General features: G+C 40.7%; 1 protein-coding gene across 1 annotated transcript in view; it reads left to right on the forward strand.

The window, feature by feature from the left end:
* The first annotated feature begins 784 nt into the window (after positions 1–784).
* The window catches only part of DACH1 (dachshund family transcription factor 1), a 425,175-nt gene continuing 405,456 nt past the window's right edge, over positions 785–20,503 (forward strand). The window contains 2 exon segments of the mRNA XM_042460363.1: positions 785–2,152; positions 2,154–2,284. Coding sequence (XP_042316297.1) covers positions 1,625–2,152; positions 2,154–2,284 — 659 coding nt within the window. The 5' untranslated portion in view covers positions 785–1,624.

Here is a 20,503-nt window from a genome sequence, read left to right on the forward strand (position 1 = left end):
CTATCTATCTATCTATCTATCTATCTATCTATCTATCTATCAGCACAGTCTGGTCCTCTCTGATCAAGTCATATCGATAAGAAATGACAGTTCTTATCCTATGATCACAGACACAGGAGGGAAGTGGGGGGAGGAAGGAAAATTACAAGAGCCTGTGGCCCTAACGGTTCCTAGAGAGAGAGAGAGAGAGAGAGAGAGAGAAGGAGGAGGGAGGGATGGAGGGATAGAAGGAGGGAGGGAGGTGGCTTTGCATCCTTCCCTCTTTCTCTCTCTCTTTCTCTTCAGGTTTCTGGTTGGACCATTGAGGAGGCTGAGGGAGGGGAGACGGGGGAAGGGGGAGGTCTGCCTGCCTTGCTTGCCTGCCTACCACCTTGCCTTGCTTGCCTGCTTCGCTTGCCTTCCTTCCCGGGGCGCCTTCAAAGGCTGCTCCCTTCCAAGTTGCCGGAGCTCCGCCCGCTTCCCGCGTGACAACAACAACAACTCCTCCGCCTCCGGAGCCCGCGAGGCCCCAGCAGAAACAGCAGCAGCAGCAGCAGAAGGAGGAGGAGGAGAAGCTCTCCCTCGCTCTGTCCTTCTCTCTCTGCCTCCATGCCAGACCTCCGCAACTAGGCGCTAGAGAAGGAGAAGAAGAAGAAGGAGAAGGAGGCATTGGAAGCCCGAAGCCATCGCAGGAGGATCGCCGCCGCCGCCGCCGCCGCCGCCGCCCGCCTCCTTTGGACACTTTTGGGGTCCCTTCTGCACCCCAACCCCTCCCTCCCTCCCTCCCTCCCCATCCTTTCCTCCTCTTTGCTTAAAAGGATAATAACCCCCCCTCCTCCATTCCCCCCATCACTGCTTTCACTTTTTAATACTAATAATTAATAAGAACAACTCCCATCTCTTCGTCCTCTTTATTTCAAAGGATAAATACACCCCTCCTCCCCGTCTCTCCTCCTCCTCTTTTTAAAGCATAACCCTCTTTTCCTCCACTTTTTATTAAATATAAAGCATAATACTGTACCAACTACCTCCTCTTTTCCTACAGAATAACCTTAACTTCTCCTTCTCTTTCCCTCCTCTCTTTAAAACATCACTCTTTTCCCCCCAAAGAATAACCCGAACCCCCTTCTTCTTTTAAAAAGGGCACTTCTTTTTGCGAAGGACAACCCCAACTCCCTCCCCTCGCCCTCCTCTTTGTAAAATCATAGCAGCACCTCTTTTTTGGGATAAAGAGTAACCCTAACTGCTTCCTCCTCTCCGTTTGAATCACTCTTTTTTTCCTAGAGGATAAGAACCCCAGCCCTCTCCTTTTTCTTCCCTCCTCTTCTTAAAATTAGAAGAGCAACTCTTTCTATAAAGAAGAGCCTGAACTTCATCTTCTTTTACAAATAGGAGTAACACCTCTTTTTAAAAGAAAGAATAACTCTAACCCTTTCCATAATAATACTAATAATAACACTTCTTTTCTAAAGAAGGACCTAACCCCCCTTCTCTCTCTTTCTCCTCCCTGTAACTCTTTCCCTCAAGAGGAACCCTAACCCTCTCTCTCCCCCTTGAACCTCTCTCTGGGGGCCTGGAGGGCTGGAGGGGGCTCCCGGCTTCTCCTGCTGCTGCTTCTCTCCTCGGGGCTCCGTCTGATGTGACCATGGCCGCCCTCCCGGCTCCTCTCCAGCTGGCGGTGCCCCCTCCGCCGCCCCTCTCCGTCTCGGTCTCCGCTGCCACCTCCAGCGCCACCACCGCCACCCCCTCCGCCTCCTCCGCTGCCTCCTCTTCCTCGGCTTCTCCTCCTCCTCCGCCGCCGCCTCAGCCCCCGACGGGCCCCGCTGCAACCGCCGCTTTCCGCCCGGAGCCTTTATCCGCCTCCAGCAACGGCGGGGAGAGCCCCGCAGCCCTGGGATCCGTGGCCCCTACTCCTCCGCCTCCTCCTCCTCCTCCGCCTCCTCCTCCTCCTCCTGCTCCCGGGAAGCCGGTCTACTCGACGCCGTCCCCGGTGGAGAACACCCCGCAGAACAACGAGTGCAAGATGGTGGAGCTGCGGGGGGCCAAGGTGGCCTCCTTCACGGTGGAGGGCGCCGAGCTGATCTGCCTGCCGCAGGCCTTCGACCTCTTCCTGAAGCACCTGGTGGGCGGCCTCCACACCGTCTACACCAAGCTCAAGCGCCTCGAGATCACCCCCCGTCGTCTGCAACGTGGAGCAGGTCCGCATCCTCCGCGGCCTCGGCGCCATCCAGCCCGGCGTCAACCGATGCAAGCTCATCTCCCGCAGGGACTTCGAGACCCTCTACAACGACTGCACCAACGCCAGGTAGGAAGGAGGACGGGGCACCCCAAAGGCCATCCAGACCAGCCTCCTCCTGCCCTGCAGGAACTCACACTCGAACCACCCCCCCTCTGACAGCCCAAGCCTTTTCTGGCACGCAGCAACTCACCATCAGAGCACTCCTTCTGGCAGAGGGACGGGTGGAAGAGTGGCAAGGGAGTCCCTCCTCCAAAGGACATCCGGCCCAACCCCATTCTGCCATGCAGCAACTCACAGTCAAAGCACCCCTCCCCCGGATTGCCATCCAGCCCTTTTTTAAAAGCCCCCCCCCCCAAAGAAGGAGGTTCCACCACTCTCTGAGGGAGTGTGTCCCACTGATAGAAGAGGGAAGGGATCTCCACCCATCCAGACCAACCCTCTTCTGCCATGCAGCAACTCACACTCAAAGCACTTCATCTGACGGAGGGCCAGATGGAAGAGTGGGAAAGGATCCCCCAAAGGCCATCCAGCCCAACCTCAATCTGCCATGTAGGAATACACACAGCACCCCCAGTGACAGGTGGCCATCCAGACCCTATTTAAAAACCTCAAGAGATGGAGAAGATGGAAACAAATCCCACACACCCACTGGGCACCCACACAAACACATGGTTGAGGTGGCAGTGGTGGTGGGAGGCTATGGAGGCTTCCTAGGCTTTGCCCCCTCTGGGCACATCTTCCACCCCACACATGGGAGCATCCTTGCCAATGGGCCTCTCCATGTATTTCCATGCCTGGCACAAACACATAAGCGCCCAGGACTCAGAAAAGTTGAGTGGGACTTAGCAGGCAGAGCCTAGTTTGCACTTGCATCTGGGGACCCCCTCTTGTTTGAGTGGGAGATGCTCCCCAATATAAAAGGGCTGTGCGTCCTCAGATGCAGTAGGAAGAGAGTTTAGGAAAGCAGCTATCGGAATGTATCACCTTTCTGTTCTTTTTCCATTTTCTTTTTGGAATATTGTGACAGAATTCAAAGATATAGCCGTGTTAGTCAGTATTGTCTTGTAGCACCTTTGAGGCTAACTGGAAGAAAGAAGTTGGCAGCATGAGTTTTCTTAGGCTTAAGTCTGCTTCCCCAGATGCTTTAAATAGTGTGAGCCAATGTGGGTCCCAGTTTTGGGGAAAGAGCAGGATACAAATAAACATAACAACAACAACAACACACATTTGAGGAAGGAGACTCAAGTCTACCAAAGCTCCTGCTGCCAAGTTCTTTCATGTATTTTAAACGTTGATGCAAGATCCCTTTGCAGATCGATCCCCCAGACTTAAACAGCTGTACTTTTGAATTCAACTATTGGCACAGGGGCTCTTTCTTTTGCCACTTAGTAGTGCTGCTTTTAACAGCCTGCCTTGGGAAGCCAAGAGTGTCCGGCTTTACTGTTCAAAGACCCTGTTAGTTTGGAAAACCAGTCTGCAAAGGGACCTTGCAGCACCTTTGAAACTTGTTGAAAGAGAAAAGCTGGAAACCTAAGCTTTGGTAGACTTGAACCTACTTCCTCAGATGCACCCCACGCATTTGAGGAAGTAGGCTCAAGTCTGGAAAGCTCATGCTCCCAGTTTCTATCTTTCAATGAGTCTCCAGGGTGCTGCAAGATCCCTTTGCTTACTTTGCATATGGAAGTGAAGACCCAGGCCTGGGTTTGGTATCTAGAGGGTGATGCCCAGGGGGTGCATGGTGTATTCTGGCCTTAGAAAGTTATTGGACCAGCAATGATGGGAAGAGGGGAGGAAGGAAGGAAGGAAGGAGGAAAGAAAGACAGGATTGCAGCTGCGAAGGAGCATTTTTCAAGCCTGCAGGTGTTGAGAAAAACAGCAGAGTGCTCCCTAAAATTGGAGTAAACAGAATATAGGAACCCTAGACTGGCACTGGGCGGCGGGGGGGGGTGACGGTGGAAAACAACAGGTTTCAGGACTGAGTTAAGTTCTAAAAGCATTTCAGCATAGTGGTACGAGGGAGACGTCACTCATCTTTTGACTGTAAGGCTTAGTGTTTTGTTTTGTTTTAATGCATCAAATGTTTCTCTCAGCTTTCACATTCTGACTGTTCCCCTTTCTGCTAGAAAAGAAGGGGATATAAACTAGTCAACAGGGATAAAGAAGAGAAGAAAGTGCCTGTTCTTTTTCACTTCTCAGGACAGGACACACATCTGAGTACATATTTACTCTTGGCCATGCTGTGTGTGTTTGGGAGTGTGAGTATGGACCAGGAGTGCAGTCCCAATAGGATCCTTCCAGGCACTGCAAGTGGGCCCTATGGATGCCAGGGTCTCCTTAGGACTCTAGTGCTTGAAGGGAAGACAGTAATAATTGGAGACTCTGTACCGCTCTTGGTATCCCATGCACCATAAAAGGAGCAGGACTCGGTTTATCCCTTTTTGTTGTCCAGGGATGTGTGGTGATCAGTCTAATTTAAGAGTCTTCAGACGAAATCATCTCATAATTTAAGGTGTGGGATGTATTAATTCAATAGAAGGCATTTGATCCACCATCTACATCTTTGGTGTGGGCTAATATGGGAATCTCTAGGTAAAGATTTCTTTCCTTAGAGACACTTTGGTGTCATCATGTAACATTCGTAAATTGTTTCCTCCCATGCAAACCAGCTGATAACCCACTGAGTGGTCCGAAAGTGAAACCTTATGCTACTATAGTGAATATGATTGGAGAGAAGGGTGTTGTGGAACAGTTGAGTTAAGGACAAAAGAGACCTCATGAATATCAGGATGGATTTAAACTGAGGTGATGATGAAAGAGTAGATTTCAACTTTCCAGAAAAAGTGATATAAATAAGTTTTCTGAACTCTTATATAAATTTCCTGACCTTGCTTAGCAATTTGTCACTTTAACAACTGCAAATACTTATTTGGTGTGAACTCCAGTTTTACAGAGTCTTGGAGTATAATCCCAAACTTTGGGGCACGCAACGTAACCTTTATGTAGGTAAGAATGCTAAGTAAGACCACTTATTTAAAGATTTAAGTGGCTACTACGTTCCAGGAACAAGGGCTAATAGTTACTGATACTCTAGTTACATAAAGATGTACTCTCTATGAAATAGAAAACAAATATCCATATTGTTTAAATTATATCCTAAATAATTAATTAGGTTGTAATAACAACAACTCACAGTCTCAAATATATTTTGCATCCCAGTAATAATACTTGACTTCAAAATTTGCACACAGCCTTGCTCCTTCTTCACTTTTAAGAAACCGATTGTTGCCTTTCATGTTTTTGTTTGCATTAATTCAGATTTAGTTTCAAATGAATTTTCTTTGAGCTGACATAACTTAATCAAACAATAATATATGAGGTCTTAAGAGAGTGGCTGATTGAATTATCCCTACACTGTCAGTTTAACAGTTCTTAAAAGTTGTTGAAACCAAACAGTAAAAAGCAGGACCGTCTATTTCATCCTGATTTGCTTGCAGCTTATCTGAATCAAAAAGGAAAGTGAGAGGTCCTCTTAAGGAAAAAAAACAGGTTGGGATGCTGTGATGAAAGCAGGCCTCCTCCTTTTAGTTCTGTTTCTCTCATCACATTATTTTAGGACTATACTTTATTTAACAAGTAGATGCATATAAGCATAAGAAGTTGTGGAGGGTCCCTTTTCAGTGAATGTACAAGAGCAGCCAAACCTCCAGTTTTGGGAAGGATTGTTTCAGTTGCAACCAAATGAGAAAATTCTGTTTTTCCTTGATTTTTGCTAGAAGCCTGTGCTGGTTTTAATCAGAGATTTTGAGTTATCTCATGGCATCAGACTTTTTGGGACCAGTATATGTCAAGGGCTGACTATATGGCACTGGTGCGGTCAGATGGCAAACACTTTGCTAAGTGAGGAAAAACTGCGGGAGGGTTTTGTCAGGAGATGCCCATTTGTGTGAACTGTTTGTTTCTCTGCCACCTGACTTTTCATGCCTTGTTGTCCCTTGGACCATATGCAGACAGCCCAAGAGCCAGTGCATAATCCCTTTGATCCCACTAGTACATGCAGTTGGGCATTTGGGAACCAGGTAGCGAAGAAGCGCCTCCTTTCTGCCACCTGGACAGTAGGTAACCGGAGGGGGGGGGGGAAGAAGAGAGATTTGTCTGAGTGGGTTGTTCTGTGTTACAGCACAGCTTGTTACAACACAGGTGGCAAGGATCCATGTTGGGAGGCAGCGGGTAGTAGTTCTGCCTTCAGGCATACATTTCAGGACATCTGTGCACCCCATTCTCCTACCCACCTCTAGAGGGTCAAGTAACCCAGACAAAGGAATCCTGTGAAAATCTCCAGTTGGCAAAAGAGAGGGGTCGGCGGAGCAAAGGGAGGGAGACAAAATCTGACAAAAGGAGCCATTCCTATTGTTGAAACAACAATCTGCTTTAGAATCAGAAGTTCAAGTCTGAGGGCATTAGCGCCGAATCTTTTCGTTTTAGGACTGGGGGGGTGTGTGGGGGAGGATTTGTACTCATTAGTTTGAAACAAAAATGAAACTGTTTTTGGCCTAATGAGCAGAGTATTTGGAGACTTTTAGGTTCATCGGGGTAAAAAGAAAAGAAAAGGAAGAAATCCCAGGATCGTCACCAAACAGCTGTGTATGGGACTTTAAAGATAGCTTGGCTCAACTGTTGCTATTTATGCTTTTCCCTACTTGATGAAAAGTCCCTAACAATTAATAATTTGGTTTTGTTTTACTTTTGTTTTCGCTGCAAGTTTTTAAGAGAGAGTAGCACACGGGGACATTAACCCCTGCCTTCTGTTCCCCCTCTTTTGTAATTGGCTATGTCTGTGTTCTTTCAATCTCATTAAAGCGAGTTGGAATACGTTAAGTGATTTTTAAAGGGCGAGACACGAAATACTGTAGCGTTCTTTTAGTTTGCAGTGCAGATATTGTAGGGTTAGGATGTTCAGTTGGACGCACCAAGTGCTGAAGAAGATCAGCAGCAAAAATATTATAAGCATGTTTCATTATAAGCATGTTTCATGCACTAGTCAACCCTTTTTAAAATGCTGCTGTTGGGCATTTAATATGTGCTCTTATTAAATATGAGCTGTTTATGTGTTTGAGGGCAAGCTCCTGCACTTCCACAGACCTGTGGCATAATTTTGGAACATGCAGTATACTATACATGTTTTCCTCGGTTATAAGTCCTAATGTGCAGTTTCCTTACTAGTAAGTATGTTAATCATCTAGTAAGTATGTTAAGCAACCTTAGAGGCAGTCTACACCTTCCTATAATTGTGACTGTTTGCTCTGTTACAATTCCACACAGAGGGATTGAAGACAAATTAGAATCTGATAAACTGCACTTTCTATAAACTAAGAAATTAAGTTGGCTGAAATTAAGTCAGCAGCTACAAGCAAGTGATTTTTCAATAAATTAGGGTATTTTTCATTAATGCATGTGCATTCTTGTAAAATTTTCTCCCAATTTAGATACATTTAAGTCTTTGGTTTCTTTCCTTCCCACCTCCCTCTCTTTCTCTCTCTCTCTGTCTCACACACATATATACAGAGAGCTTTCCCTGAAAATCTCCTTTCATTTTGGAAACTAATCTGTTTATACTGTTTAATATTGTCTTAAGGGGGGGAAGTTTTTTAATTGTCTATTTTATATTTTACTGTTGTTAACCACCGCCCGGATTGGTTGCCAAGGGCGGTATACAATAAATATTATTATTGTATTAGGAATCCTTTCTCATCTCTTGGTTGCGTTATGCACAATATATATATATATAAGATATTAGCGTTTACTGCTGGGTTAGGAACGTTGCTTAACAGTTGTAAACTCCCTGTTTTATGTATGTTTCAGCAAGCTGACAACCTTGAACGACATCTTATTTTGGTGCTGTGCTTTTAAAGGAAATGACAATGTTAACTATTTAGTCAAGGCTAATATACTGTTTAATCAAATGGCATTTCAAGAACGCTATTAATTTGTTGTGAATAATAATCTAATTTGGTACCTCTTTAGTGTTTGGACTCATTAGTCATCAATTGATATGAAGTATTTACAGCTCTGTGTCTGTATAAAATGTGACATTTCCTCTTGAAAAAGGTAGCTATGTGGGTTATGAATAAAGTGTCTACAAATGATCACATCTTAATGAAGCAAAGCACTTGGACATTTGAAGTCCCTGTGTAATGATTCACCGCTATATTTGTTTTAAAATAGGATTATATTCTTAATATTATAAAGTGCTACTCAGAGAAAATCAGTTGCAGTTAGAATGTATTTATAACTAGGAGCACTGTCAGCATATTTCACGTATATTTTATTATGACAGCTGTGTATTATGTTTCTCGTTTTCATGTACGTCTGAATTATATGTTCCACAGTTCTAAATACTTAGATGTAACAGTTCAGGAGTAAAAGGTGTAGATACAGGATTGCCCCTAAAATAAAATCCTGTCAACAGTGCAACATGTTAAACTATTGAAGTTGGGTCTCCCTCTTCTATTAATAAGAATTAATCAATTTCATTACTTTTTCTGTACTGAATATGGTTCAAACCTGTGGATACAATTTATTGGTCCAACCAATATTGGCACAGAGTTGGCTTCCTCTGATTTAAAAATAATGTGTAGGAGTTAAAGGATGACTAGCAAGAGAACAAGTAAGGTACAAAGATGAAAAATTCAGGCTGGATGTTGGCAAAAGTCAAGTGTCCAGGTCACTCTGCATATCATGCAAGCTAAAACACCGGGATTTAAGCCAGTTTACAGTCTAGTCCTATGCAGACTTCTTTGGAAATAATATCCATTGTGTTTGATTGGACTTATTCCTCAGTACGTGTGTTTAGGGGATTGTAGTCCCAGTGATGCCACTAGTGCAAGTACTCCGGTTAAGTTCCTAAATCCAAATACTCTGATTTAATTAGGTTGTGGATTGAGGCTACCTGTCAGCTCTCTTGAATGATGTCCGAAACAAGCCCCAGTGTGTTATGCAGCTAAACTTGTACTGCTTTGAATATTAGATTTCCTAATTCAATTTTTTTGTGGGTCCTGCTGCCACACAATCTTCTTTAATCTTCAAGAAAATGGAAGTACTTTTGGATCAAACCCCATATGAATATGGATTAGTTCCCTAACCTTTTGCTGATCTTACAAGATGCTGTTCAGTGAGTACACTGACAAGTAGAGTAAAAGTGAGGAATTGCTAGTGACGGTTGCAAGTTCTTTATGTAAGAATGAGAACTAATGTTTTTGGGGAGTACAGCATATCAGTAGGTCACAGGAACAGTTTTTAGGGTTTAGTTCAGCTGGGAAACTGTAAAACTGCAAAAGAAGCCAAAAGCATATCTTTCTCACTCTCTCTCTTTTTCGGAGTGTATACACAAACAGAGTTCCAAAATGAAATACTTGAATGAATTTTCTTGCTTTTCACTGTTTAATGTTAAACTGCCTTCCTTTATGAAGGTGACAGTCAAACTTATATAATTTATTGGATTGATTGTTTTCTCTGCAACATACATACTGATATTTAACCCCCAAATCTGTGTGTATTGCTTGATTTATGGGCAAAGGAGATAATTCAGAAAGGAAACACTCAAAAGATAAGTGGTTTCAAAAACATATCGTCTCAAAATATAGAGTATGGACTTAATCATAATCACCATTCTTCATTTTTATAGCACTTAACAGTACATACACTATCCATGCACTATATAGCTTTCTTCCCTTTTTGATCCATTCCATTTGAATTCAGAATGCAAATTAGAAAGTGAATACTATTTTAATTAAACATTTCCAGTACAATCCTATACACGTCTACTAAAATGTAAGCCCCATTGAGTTAATCTGGGCTTGTTCTGAGGTAGATTGATATACAATTCAGTTTTCACTTTGACATTTAGCTTTGCAGTGGACAGGTTTCTCAACATATACTTATATCAGACCCTCAGTGTTTTCAATATATTTCTAGATTTGTGAAAGGCTTGGCTGTATAATTATTTCGTGACCCATTCAAGTCATCAGTTGGAGTCATGTGTTTTATATTCATCATTTTGTATCAGGAATAGGGACAGATATTATTAATGACATCAACTCCCAAGAGATGTTATTGTACACATTCTCTGTTTACACTCCATTTGTTCCTTCAAAAAAGAAAAAGCAAATCTAATTTTGAGAAACATGTACTACCAATATTTAGGATATCCTGAGACAAAACACTGTCTGCCAATACAAAAGTGGAAAATTATTGTTTTAACTTTTAACATAAATCTGAGGTCATTCTTCATTTTATTTCTGTGACTCACATTGTATTTTTCTAAGCTATTATATCCAGTCATAACAACCAAATATTAATTAATACCATTGCACCTCTAATGAATATATCTCTTTGAATAGTGTACGCATTGATATTTAGGTCCAAAGAGATTACAGTATATTTGAGACAATACTGGAACATTTTTTTTATAGTTACAAGTTCAGAAGGAAAAAAATAACAATTATATTTCATTATGATTGTGAGACACAAAAATATTAAAATTATTAATAGTGGAGTTTATTCTGGATTATTTATGGTGAAACGCTTGTTTTGTTTGAATGTGGACATAGCCAGTGAGGATAAATGGTGTGGCATACATTTGGAGGTAGCTGTTTAATGAAGTTATTTTGTTCTATTGGTCTTGTATTGTTTGCTTTTTCCCACTTGTACTTTTGATATAACATTCCAGATTCTGCTGCTTCATTGTCTGAAGTACAATGCATATGTCTCATGTATGATTTGTAACCTGTGACACAAGTGGAAAAAATGCATCATGTAAGCTTGGTTGTTTTTCCTTCAGAGTTATTTTATTGATTTATAAAGTTACTATAACCGTGTTTTCTAGTCTATCACAGGTTTAAGCACACATGCAAGAAGTATTTGTCTTTGATATACATATTGTTTTTTCCTGTACGAAGAGAAGAGTTCAATGTTAAAAACATTTTTAAGGCAGCAAAAATAGTAGGAAATAACTGGAACTAGTCACTCCAAAATATTAAACAGTTTGAAACCACAAGGCTGGTACGAATGGTATCAAATTAGCTTTGTTAATCATTGGTTATTTAAAACCAGTATTTGAACCATCTGCTTTACATTCCATTCATGGTTTTAAAAATATGTTCATGCAAACCTTTCATGGCGCAAGTCTGGTTTATGGACAGTGATCCCCTCCTACTGCCCCAGTAATCTCTAGCTCTGCCTACTGAAATAGTAATATAATATGGGCTGACAAAACATAAATTAGAGGCAGGTTTTAGGTTGCTTAAATGTCTCCTTATGTGACAACAGTGGTCTGCAAACAACTCCCTTCCTCAGTATCAACCTGATTATCAATATCAAGCTGGAGGTATTTCTTTAGTGCTTTTTACAAGGAAGGTTTTCTTCTTTCATGGCACATCTTTAAAAGAAATAGAAAATATTTTTAAGATTTAATTTGAACGAATGGGACCAGGCAGTTTTCATCCATCAGAAATTTGGCTCCTTTAACCTAATCCTGGTCTGATTTATTTGAAATTTGGTGGGATTCACATTCAAGTATGTGTCTGAATTCTTCTTGTTTGTTAATTATCTGATGGTGCTTTATCAGGGTCAGTTGATAGAACTCAGCTATAACATATGACTGAATGTGTCTGAAATAAGGAGCTTCATCTTTCACTGTGATTTCCCCCCCTTGTTCATCAATCTGACTCACTCAAGTTAAGTTAGGCATAAATCCAATTACTGATATTACTATTGCCAGCACTACTACTACTGAAGTGAGTTGGGGGCTGTGTCATCTTTGCTATGAATTTAGTGGTGAGTTTACTTAGTGGAGAATGAAGGGTTTCCTACCAGTTTTGCTGATTACTTTCTGGGCAACAGTGAAGACCCAGTTCTTCTGCCTTCATACCTCATAAGAGTTTCCATGCATATGTAAAGCACTAAAGCACTGGATGTACAGCAGTGGTACATTTTTATTTTATTTTATGATATAATTTTAATATCCTGTAGTAAAAAGTATTTTAACAGTTCATGGTCGGGAATGTGAAATCCAATGCCATTGGTTAATTTTATCTTATTTTTTAGTTTTTATTTTCTCAGTGCAAGCACTGTAAAATAAGCAATGCCCCTGGCTTAGCGGTATAGGACTGCACTTATCATTTTCAACCCTCATATGGTTTATTCCTGTATGGGTCACATTGGAGACTATTTGAGTTAAATCACAAGTACATTCACATGAATTTAACTTCTACTGGAACCAATGGGCTTATTTTTAAGGCAGTTTATTAGCGTTGAAGTATTGTGCGATCTTTTGTAAAAGTTTACTTTTGCCAAATTTGTGATTTTTTCCTTTTGTTTTAGTGAAAGCACGTGGCAGTTTGCGTTTGAATATGAAGGTGGTGAAAAGCCAAGCATATTTTTTTGTAAATATTGTGTAAAATTTATACAGAGAATGGTACAACTTTATGTTCATAGAAGAACTGATTTGTCAGTCAAGAAACTGGATGCATCTTCCTTATTGTACTACTTAGTGGTGGCAAAACAGTAAAGGAGACTTCTGTGACAACTTATTTCCTCTTCCAGCCATTAAATGATTATCCATTTCAGCTAAAGTGATGTATCAGAATCCGTGTAGGCTGGGCAAAGATTGCTCTGGCTGCATCCACACTGCAGAATTAATGCAGTTTGACTCTGCTTTAACTGCCATGGCTCAATGCTCTGGAATTCTGAGATCTGTAGTTTTGTGGGATATTTAGCCTTTTCTCTCAGAGAGCTGTCGTGCCACAACAAATTACAGTTGCCAGGATTCTATAGCATTGAGCCATGGCAGTTAAAGCAGTGTCAAACTGCATTAATTCTGCAGTGTGACAACAGCCTCTGAGAATTTTTTAAGATTCACTTTGCGTTATAGTAGCTGGGACTGAAATCAAACTGGCTAAAACCAACAAAATGATTGGAAAGCTACAATGAAGCCCTTCTGCTTTATTACTTCTCTTGCTTCTAACTGCCAAAGCCAGAAGTATACATGTGTGTTCACAAAATCTTGCTAAGCAATAAAGTGGGAAAGAAAAGAAACTAAAACCACAACAAACATTTTAATATATTTGGTGTATCTATATTATCTTGGAAGTTAACGCTTAGGGGTATATGCTTGAACAGACTAACTTGTAAGCATTTTACAGTAACTTATAACAACAAAAATGCTATGCATGTGTAAAGTCCAGAGACAAGACATTTTGTACTTATTTGGAGGGAAAGTCTTTAAAAGTACTTTACATTTTAAAGTGTGCTGCTCATATATCACTGAATCATATTCCCTAATGGTTAATGCATTTGATTATTTGGTAATTCACATGTTTTTAAAAATTCCTTTGAAATAGTTTTGTTTCCTTGTGCATTTTAGAAGTGTGGATTACATATCTCTGGGTACATGCATTAAGTTATATAAATATAATCAGTATGTAGAGAGATCTTGTAGCACCTTTGAGACTAACTGAAAGGAAGAAGTTGGCAGCATGAGCTTGTGTAGACTTCAGTCTACTTCCTCAGATGCATAAGTAAAAATAACATGCTATAGAAGAATAAGAAGTACCTCTGAGTATTCCTTGCCTAAGAAAACTCTATGAAATTAATGGTATCACTGTAAGTTCATAGGCAACGTGAAGGTGCGCGTAGACACACACAGAGAAGTATGTTTGATACTGTTATGAATTTTCTTTAAAGGTCGCCAGAAAATACTTTGTTGTTGTTGTTGTTGAGTGCCTTAAAGTTGTTTCCGACTTATGGCTTTTGATTGCTTACTACATTATAGCACTTATCTCTTTCTCGCTCTCTTTTGGTCTTTCAGAGTTTAAAGTGAAGGTTATATAATGCCACTTAACAGTTGGTACAGTGAAAAGAAGCAAAACCCAGGTTTCTCTTGTCACAGTACTTCCTGTTACATTGGAAAGTAACTTGGAATGCAGGGGTGCCTTGGCTATTTGGATGCTCAAATGATCTGCAGTTGTAGATGGTCAGAATTTGCAGTGCTGAAGAATGTGTTTCTTATTTTAAATGGTGTTTCCTTTTCACCCCATCCAAACCCTTTATTCATTTAGGATAGCAATTTTTACAACTTTCTGCTTATTTTCATATTGATTCATCTATTGAAGCGTGTCTGTCTAGGTGTGGGGAACTCTTGACTGTGCTAGGAGATTTTGGGAAGGATGGTCAACTCAAACAGCGAACAAGCTGAACTTCACTAGCTTCCTAGATTTAAGTTGACAGTACACATTGGAACATGCTTGCAGTTTTATGCAGGTCGAGTCTCCCTTATCCTAAATGCTTGGGGCCAGAAGTGTTTGAGATTTTGGATTTTGGGGGGATTTTGGAATATTTGCATAGACATAATGAGGTAGCTTGCAAATGGGACCCAAGTCTAAACAATGAATTTCACTTATGATTCCTGTACACCTTATATACACACTATATAGCCTGAAGGTAATTTATACATAATACTTTTAATACTTTTGTGCATGAAACAAAGTTTGTGTACACTGAGCCATCCGAAAGCAAAGGTATCACTATCTCAGTCACCCATGTGGTCTGTTTTGGATCTTGAAATATTTAAGATTTAGTAATTCCAGATATAGGAGATGCAACCTGTAGTTGTTGTTTTTTTCTTCCAGAGGAGGCGTTGAAATGCAGACTAGCCACAGAGACGTTGTTGAGTCTATAATGTTCTTTGAATTGAACAGTGTTTACATGGAAGATACCACCATTTTTGTCTTTAGGCCACCATCTACTTGAAATGGATAAAATGACTTTTTTTAAATAAACAGTTCACTTTTATTCTCCTGTTTCTTGAAACAAATGTTTATAATCTGAAATCTTACACATGCATCAGTAAGACTGTGAAAAACCTCATTGCCTCTGTTCGATCTTTGTCAAAAAGCATTTATGTCACGTTGTAACTGAAACAACTATTTTACCACAACCTATGGTATAATCTTATAGAGGACAGAAGGACAGCTCAATTGTTTTCAGAAGGAGCTTGGAAAAGTTAGATTACAGCTCCTAGAATTGCTTAGTGACATGATCACTGGCCAGTCTGGCTGTAGGATTCTGGCCAGGATCATACAGGAGCTTTAAGATATCGCAGTGACAGGTTGAGTGAGCATAAAGTCCACCCTTGTTCTTTCAACAGGGTAGAGTAAGAAGGTCTCTCAGCTCTTATGCAAGTGGTTCCTCTAGTACTTCTCATCTAATACTGGGGCAAAACCATGGCCCTCAGCCCAACCCTCAGTCTGGCCACCTCTGTCATCTTTACTATGCTGAAGACTGATGCCAGTTGAGATTTCTGCTCTGTTGGTTGGCTCTCACCTTTGATAACTGCGGTGCAAAAAATATATTTTTCTGGTTCTGACTCTATTCAATACCCTTGTTCACACTAGGAATTAAGCCGGTTTTTGGAATGCTTCTTTAAGACATGTCCTTTAGATCACCATAACTCAGGAAAGGCTTAGTTTTTTTCTCCTTCAGCCTAGATATCTCAAACAGCTGACAGTATGAAGTTCAGAAATTTCACATTTGCCACGATTCCTAAGAATAAGCTCTTTAATTTCTGCCTCTTTCTTCTATACTCCTCTTCTATGCTCTTTTGGTATTTGTAATTCTCAAGAGTATTGTAACAAATAACTAATGTTTGAATAATTTCTTATGAAAGGGAATTCGGTAAGTAAATGGGATTTTTTTTTAAACAAAAAGAGCAAGCACACTGCGACTTTCTAGCATCTTCATTATATGAAGAAATAAGACAACGTTAGAATAGAACCAGCATGCTAAAATGATACTTCTTGGAAAACCTTGAAAACTCCAGATAAACCTGAAAACTAACTTGAACTTCAAGGAGGAGTAATTTTTTCAGTCAATCTTAGTGCCGCCCATCTTTGTCCCACATTTGTGCTGTAGCATTTGCATGCTGCAGCACAGACGTGCTGTCTAAAAGGAAGCGCTCTAGATGGCTTCTTTTTTGTGCCATGACAGCTCTTCCGCCCAGAGCCATTTGGGCACTTGGGTGCCCTTACATCATGAAGCTGCATCCCATATGGATGGAGTCGCAGCCTTCTGACATAATGGCATTGATAGCAGGGCTCGGAGTATATGAATGCTGCACTGAATTGAGTCCTACTATTGCCACAAATGGCCTGTCTGTATCGGGTCTTAGATACCTGTGACCTGAGATACCATCAAGAGTGTTCTGTGTGGAAATGCTGTCTACGCTGCACTGTTTTCCTGCCCAGCAGTGAGAAAGACAGGCTTCAGGAGACATTTCCTCCGCAATACTAAAGGTAGACAGAGTGTAGCCCTAGGACTAAATGTGGCTTGAAGGCTGTTTTGCTGGGGTTTGGTTCCAGGACCCCCTGTGGATACCAAAATCCATGGATGCTCAAGTCCCATTAAATACAATGGCATAGTGAAATGGTGTCCCTTATGTAAAATGTCAAAATCAAGAATTGCTTTTCAGAATTTATATTTGTTTTGAGTTTTTTGAAGCCGTGGATGGTTAAATCCGTGGATAAAGGATCTGTGGATACAGAGAGTTGACTTTAGCGCCAAATTATCTTGGACTGGGAATGACGTCATAGCCTTGCATGCTGTTTTACCGTCCCTCACACAATTTCTGTTCTTTCCTTCTTGGTTTTCACTAATTATGGTTAAATGTCCTGCCAGAATGGATGGATCATGGTTAGTCTTGGGCCTCTAAAACTTGATTTGAAATTGTTATTTTAATGAGGCTTGTCATGTATGGTTGGGAGGCAAGTGCTTAGGTATAGTATGAGTATCACAGAAAACTATATCCAGTGAAAGACACAAAGGAGAGGGGACAGTTTGTGAATATGGGTGGCAGGTGCTTGTCGTGACCAGACCAAATTTTAATGTTGAGCTCCACTCAGATTATGTTAGTGCCCATTCATGATTATTATAGTTTGCCTATATAGTAGATTTTGTAAAAATGAAAGAGCATACCTTTGCATGTTTAAGTCTGTGTATCGATCGATTTTAAGCAGTATTTAGACTGATATGAGAATCTGGATATAAAACTTTGACACACAAAGAACTGTGTTGACTAGGGCTGGTAGTGCTTCCTGAAATCTAGCCATCAGTTCCTATTGCATTATTGTAAACTTCAAAGCAACTATGTCTAGGTATGGGGTGTTTAACTAAAAATGAAACAGTTCAGTACATTAAGGCATTTCATCATCAAGTACCCTATGGAAAAGAATCTAGTCAAAAAGATATAGGGTACATCTGCACTGTAGAAATAATGAAGTTTGACGCCACTTAAATTGCCATGGCTCCATCCTACAGAATCCTGGGATTTGTAGTTTTGTGAGGGACCAGCACTCTTTGGTGGAGAAGGTTAAAGATCATATAAACTACAAATCCCAGGATTCCCTAGGATGGAGCTATTGGTGTTGCTTATTCATTTAAAGAATGTGATTTGCCCTTCTTCATAGAGGCAGATACACGCTGCTCTCAAAAACTTTGTCCAGGAAGGCGTTTAAACTGCTTTGGGAGTGTTTAGTTCAGTGGTAAAGCGTTAATGAAATGTACTTAATATTGCTATTGTTATTGTTATAAAAAAGCAATAATGGCTAAGTCATAAGTTCATACTTGTAGTAAGTAAACCATAGGGGTTTTCAAGCATGTGACTTGGTGAGTGCTTTTTTAATCTATGGTCCTTCTAGAGATTACATTTCAATTCCTTTCTTGAGAGAACTTTTGTTAAGATACCCACTGAAGGTCACAATGAAATCTTTTCTTTTCCTAAAATCTTCTAAATAGAGATGAGTGGTACTGTTTTCCAGTCTACTGTGGTCTTCTGCTTGGATGTTAGTGTACCAACAACTATCAAGAGATAGTCTGTTTTTGCAGTACAAAGTATAGTTGGAACTGATAGCAATTTGTAGTCTTAGGCTCCATTCCCACTTACATTTAAATTGGTTTGCGATTCGCCTTCGCTCCATTTCGGTGGATCGATTCCAAAAGGTCTGTCGTTCCCACTATGAAAGCAGACCTTTCCATTATCCCCTTGTAATAACTCCTTTTTTGGCAAGATTGTCATCCCCACTAGTTTGCGCCACTTCAAAAGGCATGTCAATCATCTGTGTGTCATTGATGACATAAGCGGCAGCCCAGCTTGGGAACTATGTATTTTAAAAATATATATATTGATAGAAGATTTGATTTATTGGTTTTGAAAATACCAGCCCCGCTGAGCTGCCGATCACTCTCTTCACTCCTTCCTGGGCAAAGCTTTTGAGAGTAGCGTGTATCTGCCCTTATGAAGAAGGGCAAATCCCATTCTTTAAATGAATAAGCAACAGCAATACCATTCAATTACAGTGGTGCTACTTTGTTGTGTCTGTGTGCTACAGTGTGGTAATTTTACTTTTCCTGAAACAGGAAGCATATAGAATTAAACTCACCACTGCGAACTCTGCTACTATGCTTCAAATTGCCCAGAGATCCCAAGGGACAGAAACTTAACCTGTTTTTCTAAAACCATAGAATTATATAAATGCTAGTTTCTCCATGGGAATGTAATGAACAATTTAATCCTAAATACTGGAGCCCTTTTTGGCTAGATTTAATCAGTCCCTCATGACCACATCTGTCATGTACTATATTCAGTCAGTGAGGTTTCTTTTGGAAACTTACATAGGTAGTTTTTCTAAATATTTAGCAGTTCCAGCACCACTGCTTTAAAGCTTTATGCAATATGTTAGGAAAGCCAACTTTGTGTTATTTCTTCTCCAGGTAGTGCTGTCACCAGAAGTGTGTCTTGCTGCATAAACTAGCTATTCTTATAAATGGTCTTTCTCTTCATAATAAAGATTGCAGTGCCTAGCAATAAGGGCACTGGTATGAGCACCTGAGACCGAACATAGATAGGATACTGCATGAAAATGTAAAGAAGAAATGCAACATTTGAAATGTGGATGTAACAGATGACAAGGAATGATAATACTTTTGGGAATAATAAAAGCATAACCCTCTTTTTGTGCTGTGATATACTGTAAAGTTGTGGCGTACTGGTTTGAGTGTTGGGCTATGACTCTGGTGACCAGGATTCGATTCCCAGTCTGGCCATGAAACCCACTGGGTGACCTTGGGCAAGTCACATGCTCTCAGCCTCAGCGGAAGGCAATGCTGAACCTCCTCCAAACAAATCTTGCCAAGAAAACCCCATTATAGGTTTACTTTACTAGAGTTGCCATAAATTAGGTTTACTAGGAACACCATAAGTCAGAAATTACTTGAAGTCACACAATAACAATAGTAACACTGTTATTTTTTGCATGCAACAAGTTGGGCTCATTGTGCTTTATCTTGGACTTTACCACGCAAAGCTAAAAAGCAGACTTTTAACAGGATAGAAGTGTTTTTGCTTGGTACTTATCAGATGATGTGTCCATCCTTCTGCTGCCCTGTTACTGCAATGTGCCTTTTCATTGATAGATAAAACTTGCCGATGAGCTCTCAGTGTCGCTATTATAACACAGGTATTTTGGTGTGAAACACCTCTTCCTTTTAATTCCAGCATTACAGTTGTTACATGGTAGGATGGAGCCTGATTCTTCTCCTCTTTCCCTGTCTCGATATTCCATAGCAAATTAACTTGGTGCCTATCAATTTTAATTTTTTTTAATCCTCGCTGTGTTTGCATCCTTACGGCAAAATGATAAAATAAACTAAAATTGGTTTTTAATTGTTTTTGCCATACTTACACAACACACAGCAAAAATACAAATAAATAAGTAAACCAGAAGGTATGGGGTTAGCCTGCTTTGGTATAATGAGGGGGAGGATCATGCCACTCATGGTTGTAATGCTGAAAATGAAGTGAAGAGGCTTATCATATTGGTGGAGGGTGAGGGGATGTTGCAAGCGGTGCAGTCATGGGAAAGTAGAGAGGTGTGATAACAAATGTTTTCAAAGTGGTGTGCTATGGTTCCCCGCTCCCCAATAATGTGATAGCTGTGAGACACGGGGCTGGTGTGATAATTTCATTTTTGAGGATTAAAATGGGGGGGGGGGGCATGTTGAGGGAATATTTTCAAATTGCATACCCTTTTCTTGCATTTTTAGATGGATCGTTTTCTCTCTAAAGAAACAAGCAAAGAAAAAAATCAATCAATCAATCAAACAATCAAACAAATCAAAAAGTAATGTGAAGTGGGAACAGTAATGGGAAAGAGTAATGGGGATAAATGAGTAATGGCA

Source organism: Sceloporus undulatus, chromosome 3 (assembly GCF_019175285.1).
Source record: "Sceloporus undulatus isolate JIND9_A2432 ecotype Alabama chromosome 3, SceUnd_v1.1, whole genome shotgun sequence".
In the NCBI taxonomy this organism is placed as follows: Eukaryota; Metazoa; Chordata; class Lepidosauria; order Squamata; family Phrynosomatidae; genus Sceloporus; species Sceloporus undulatus.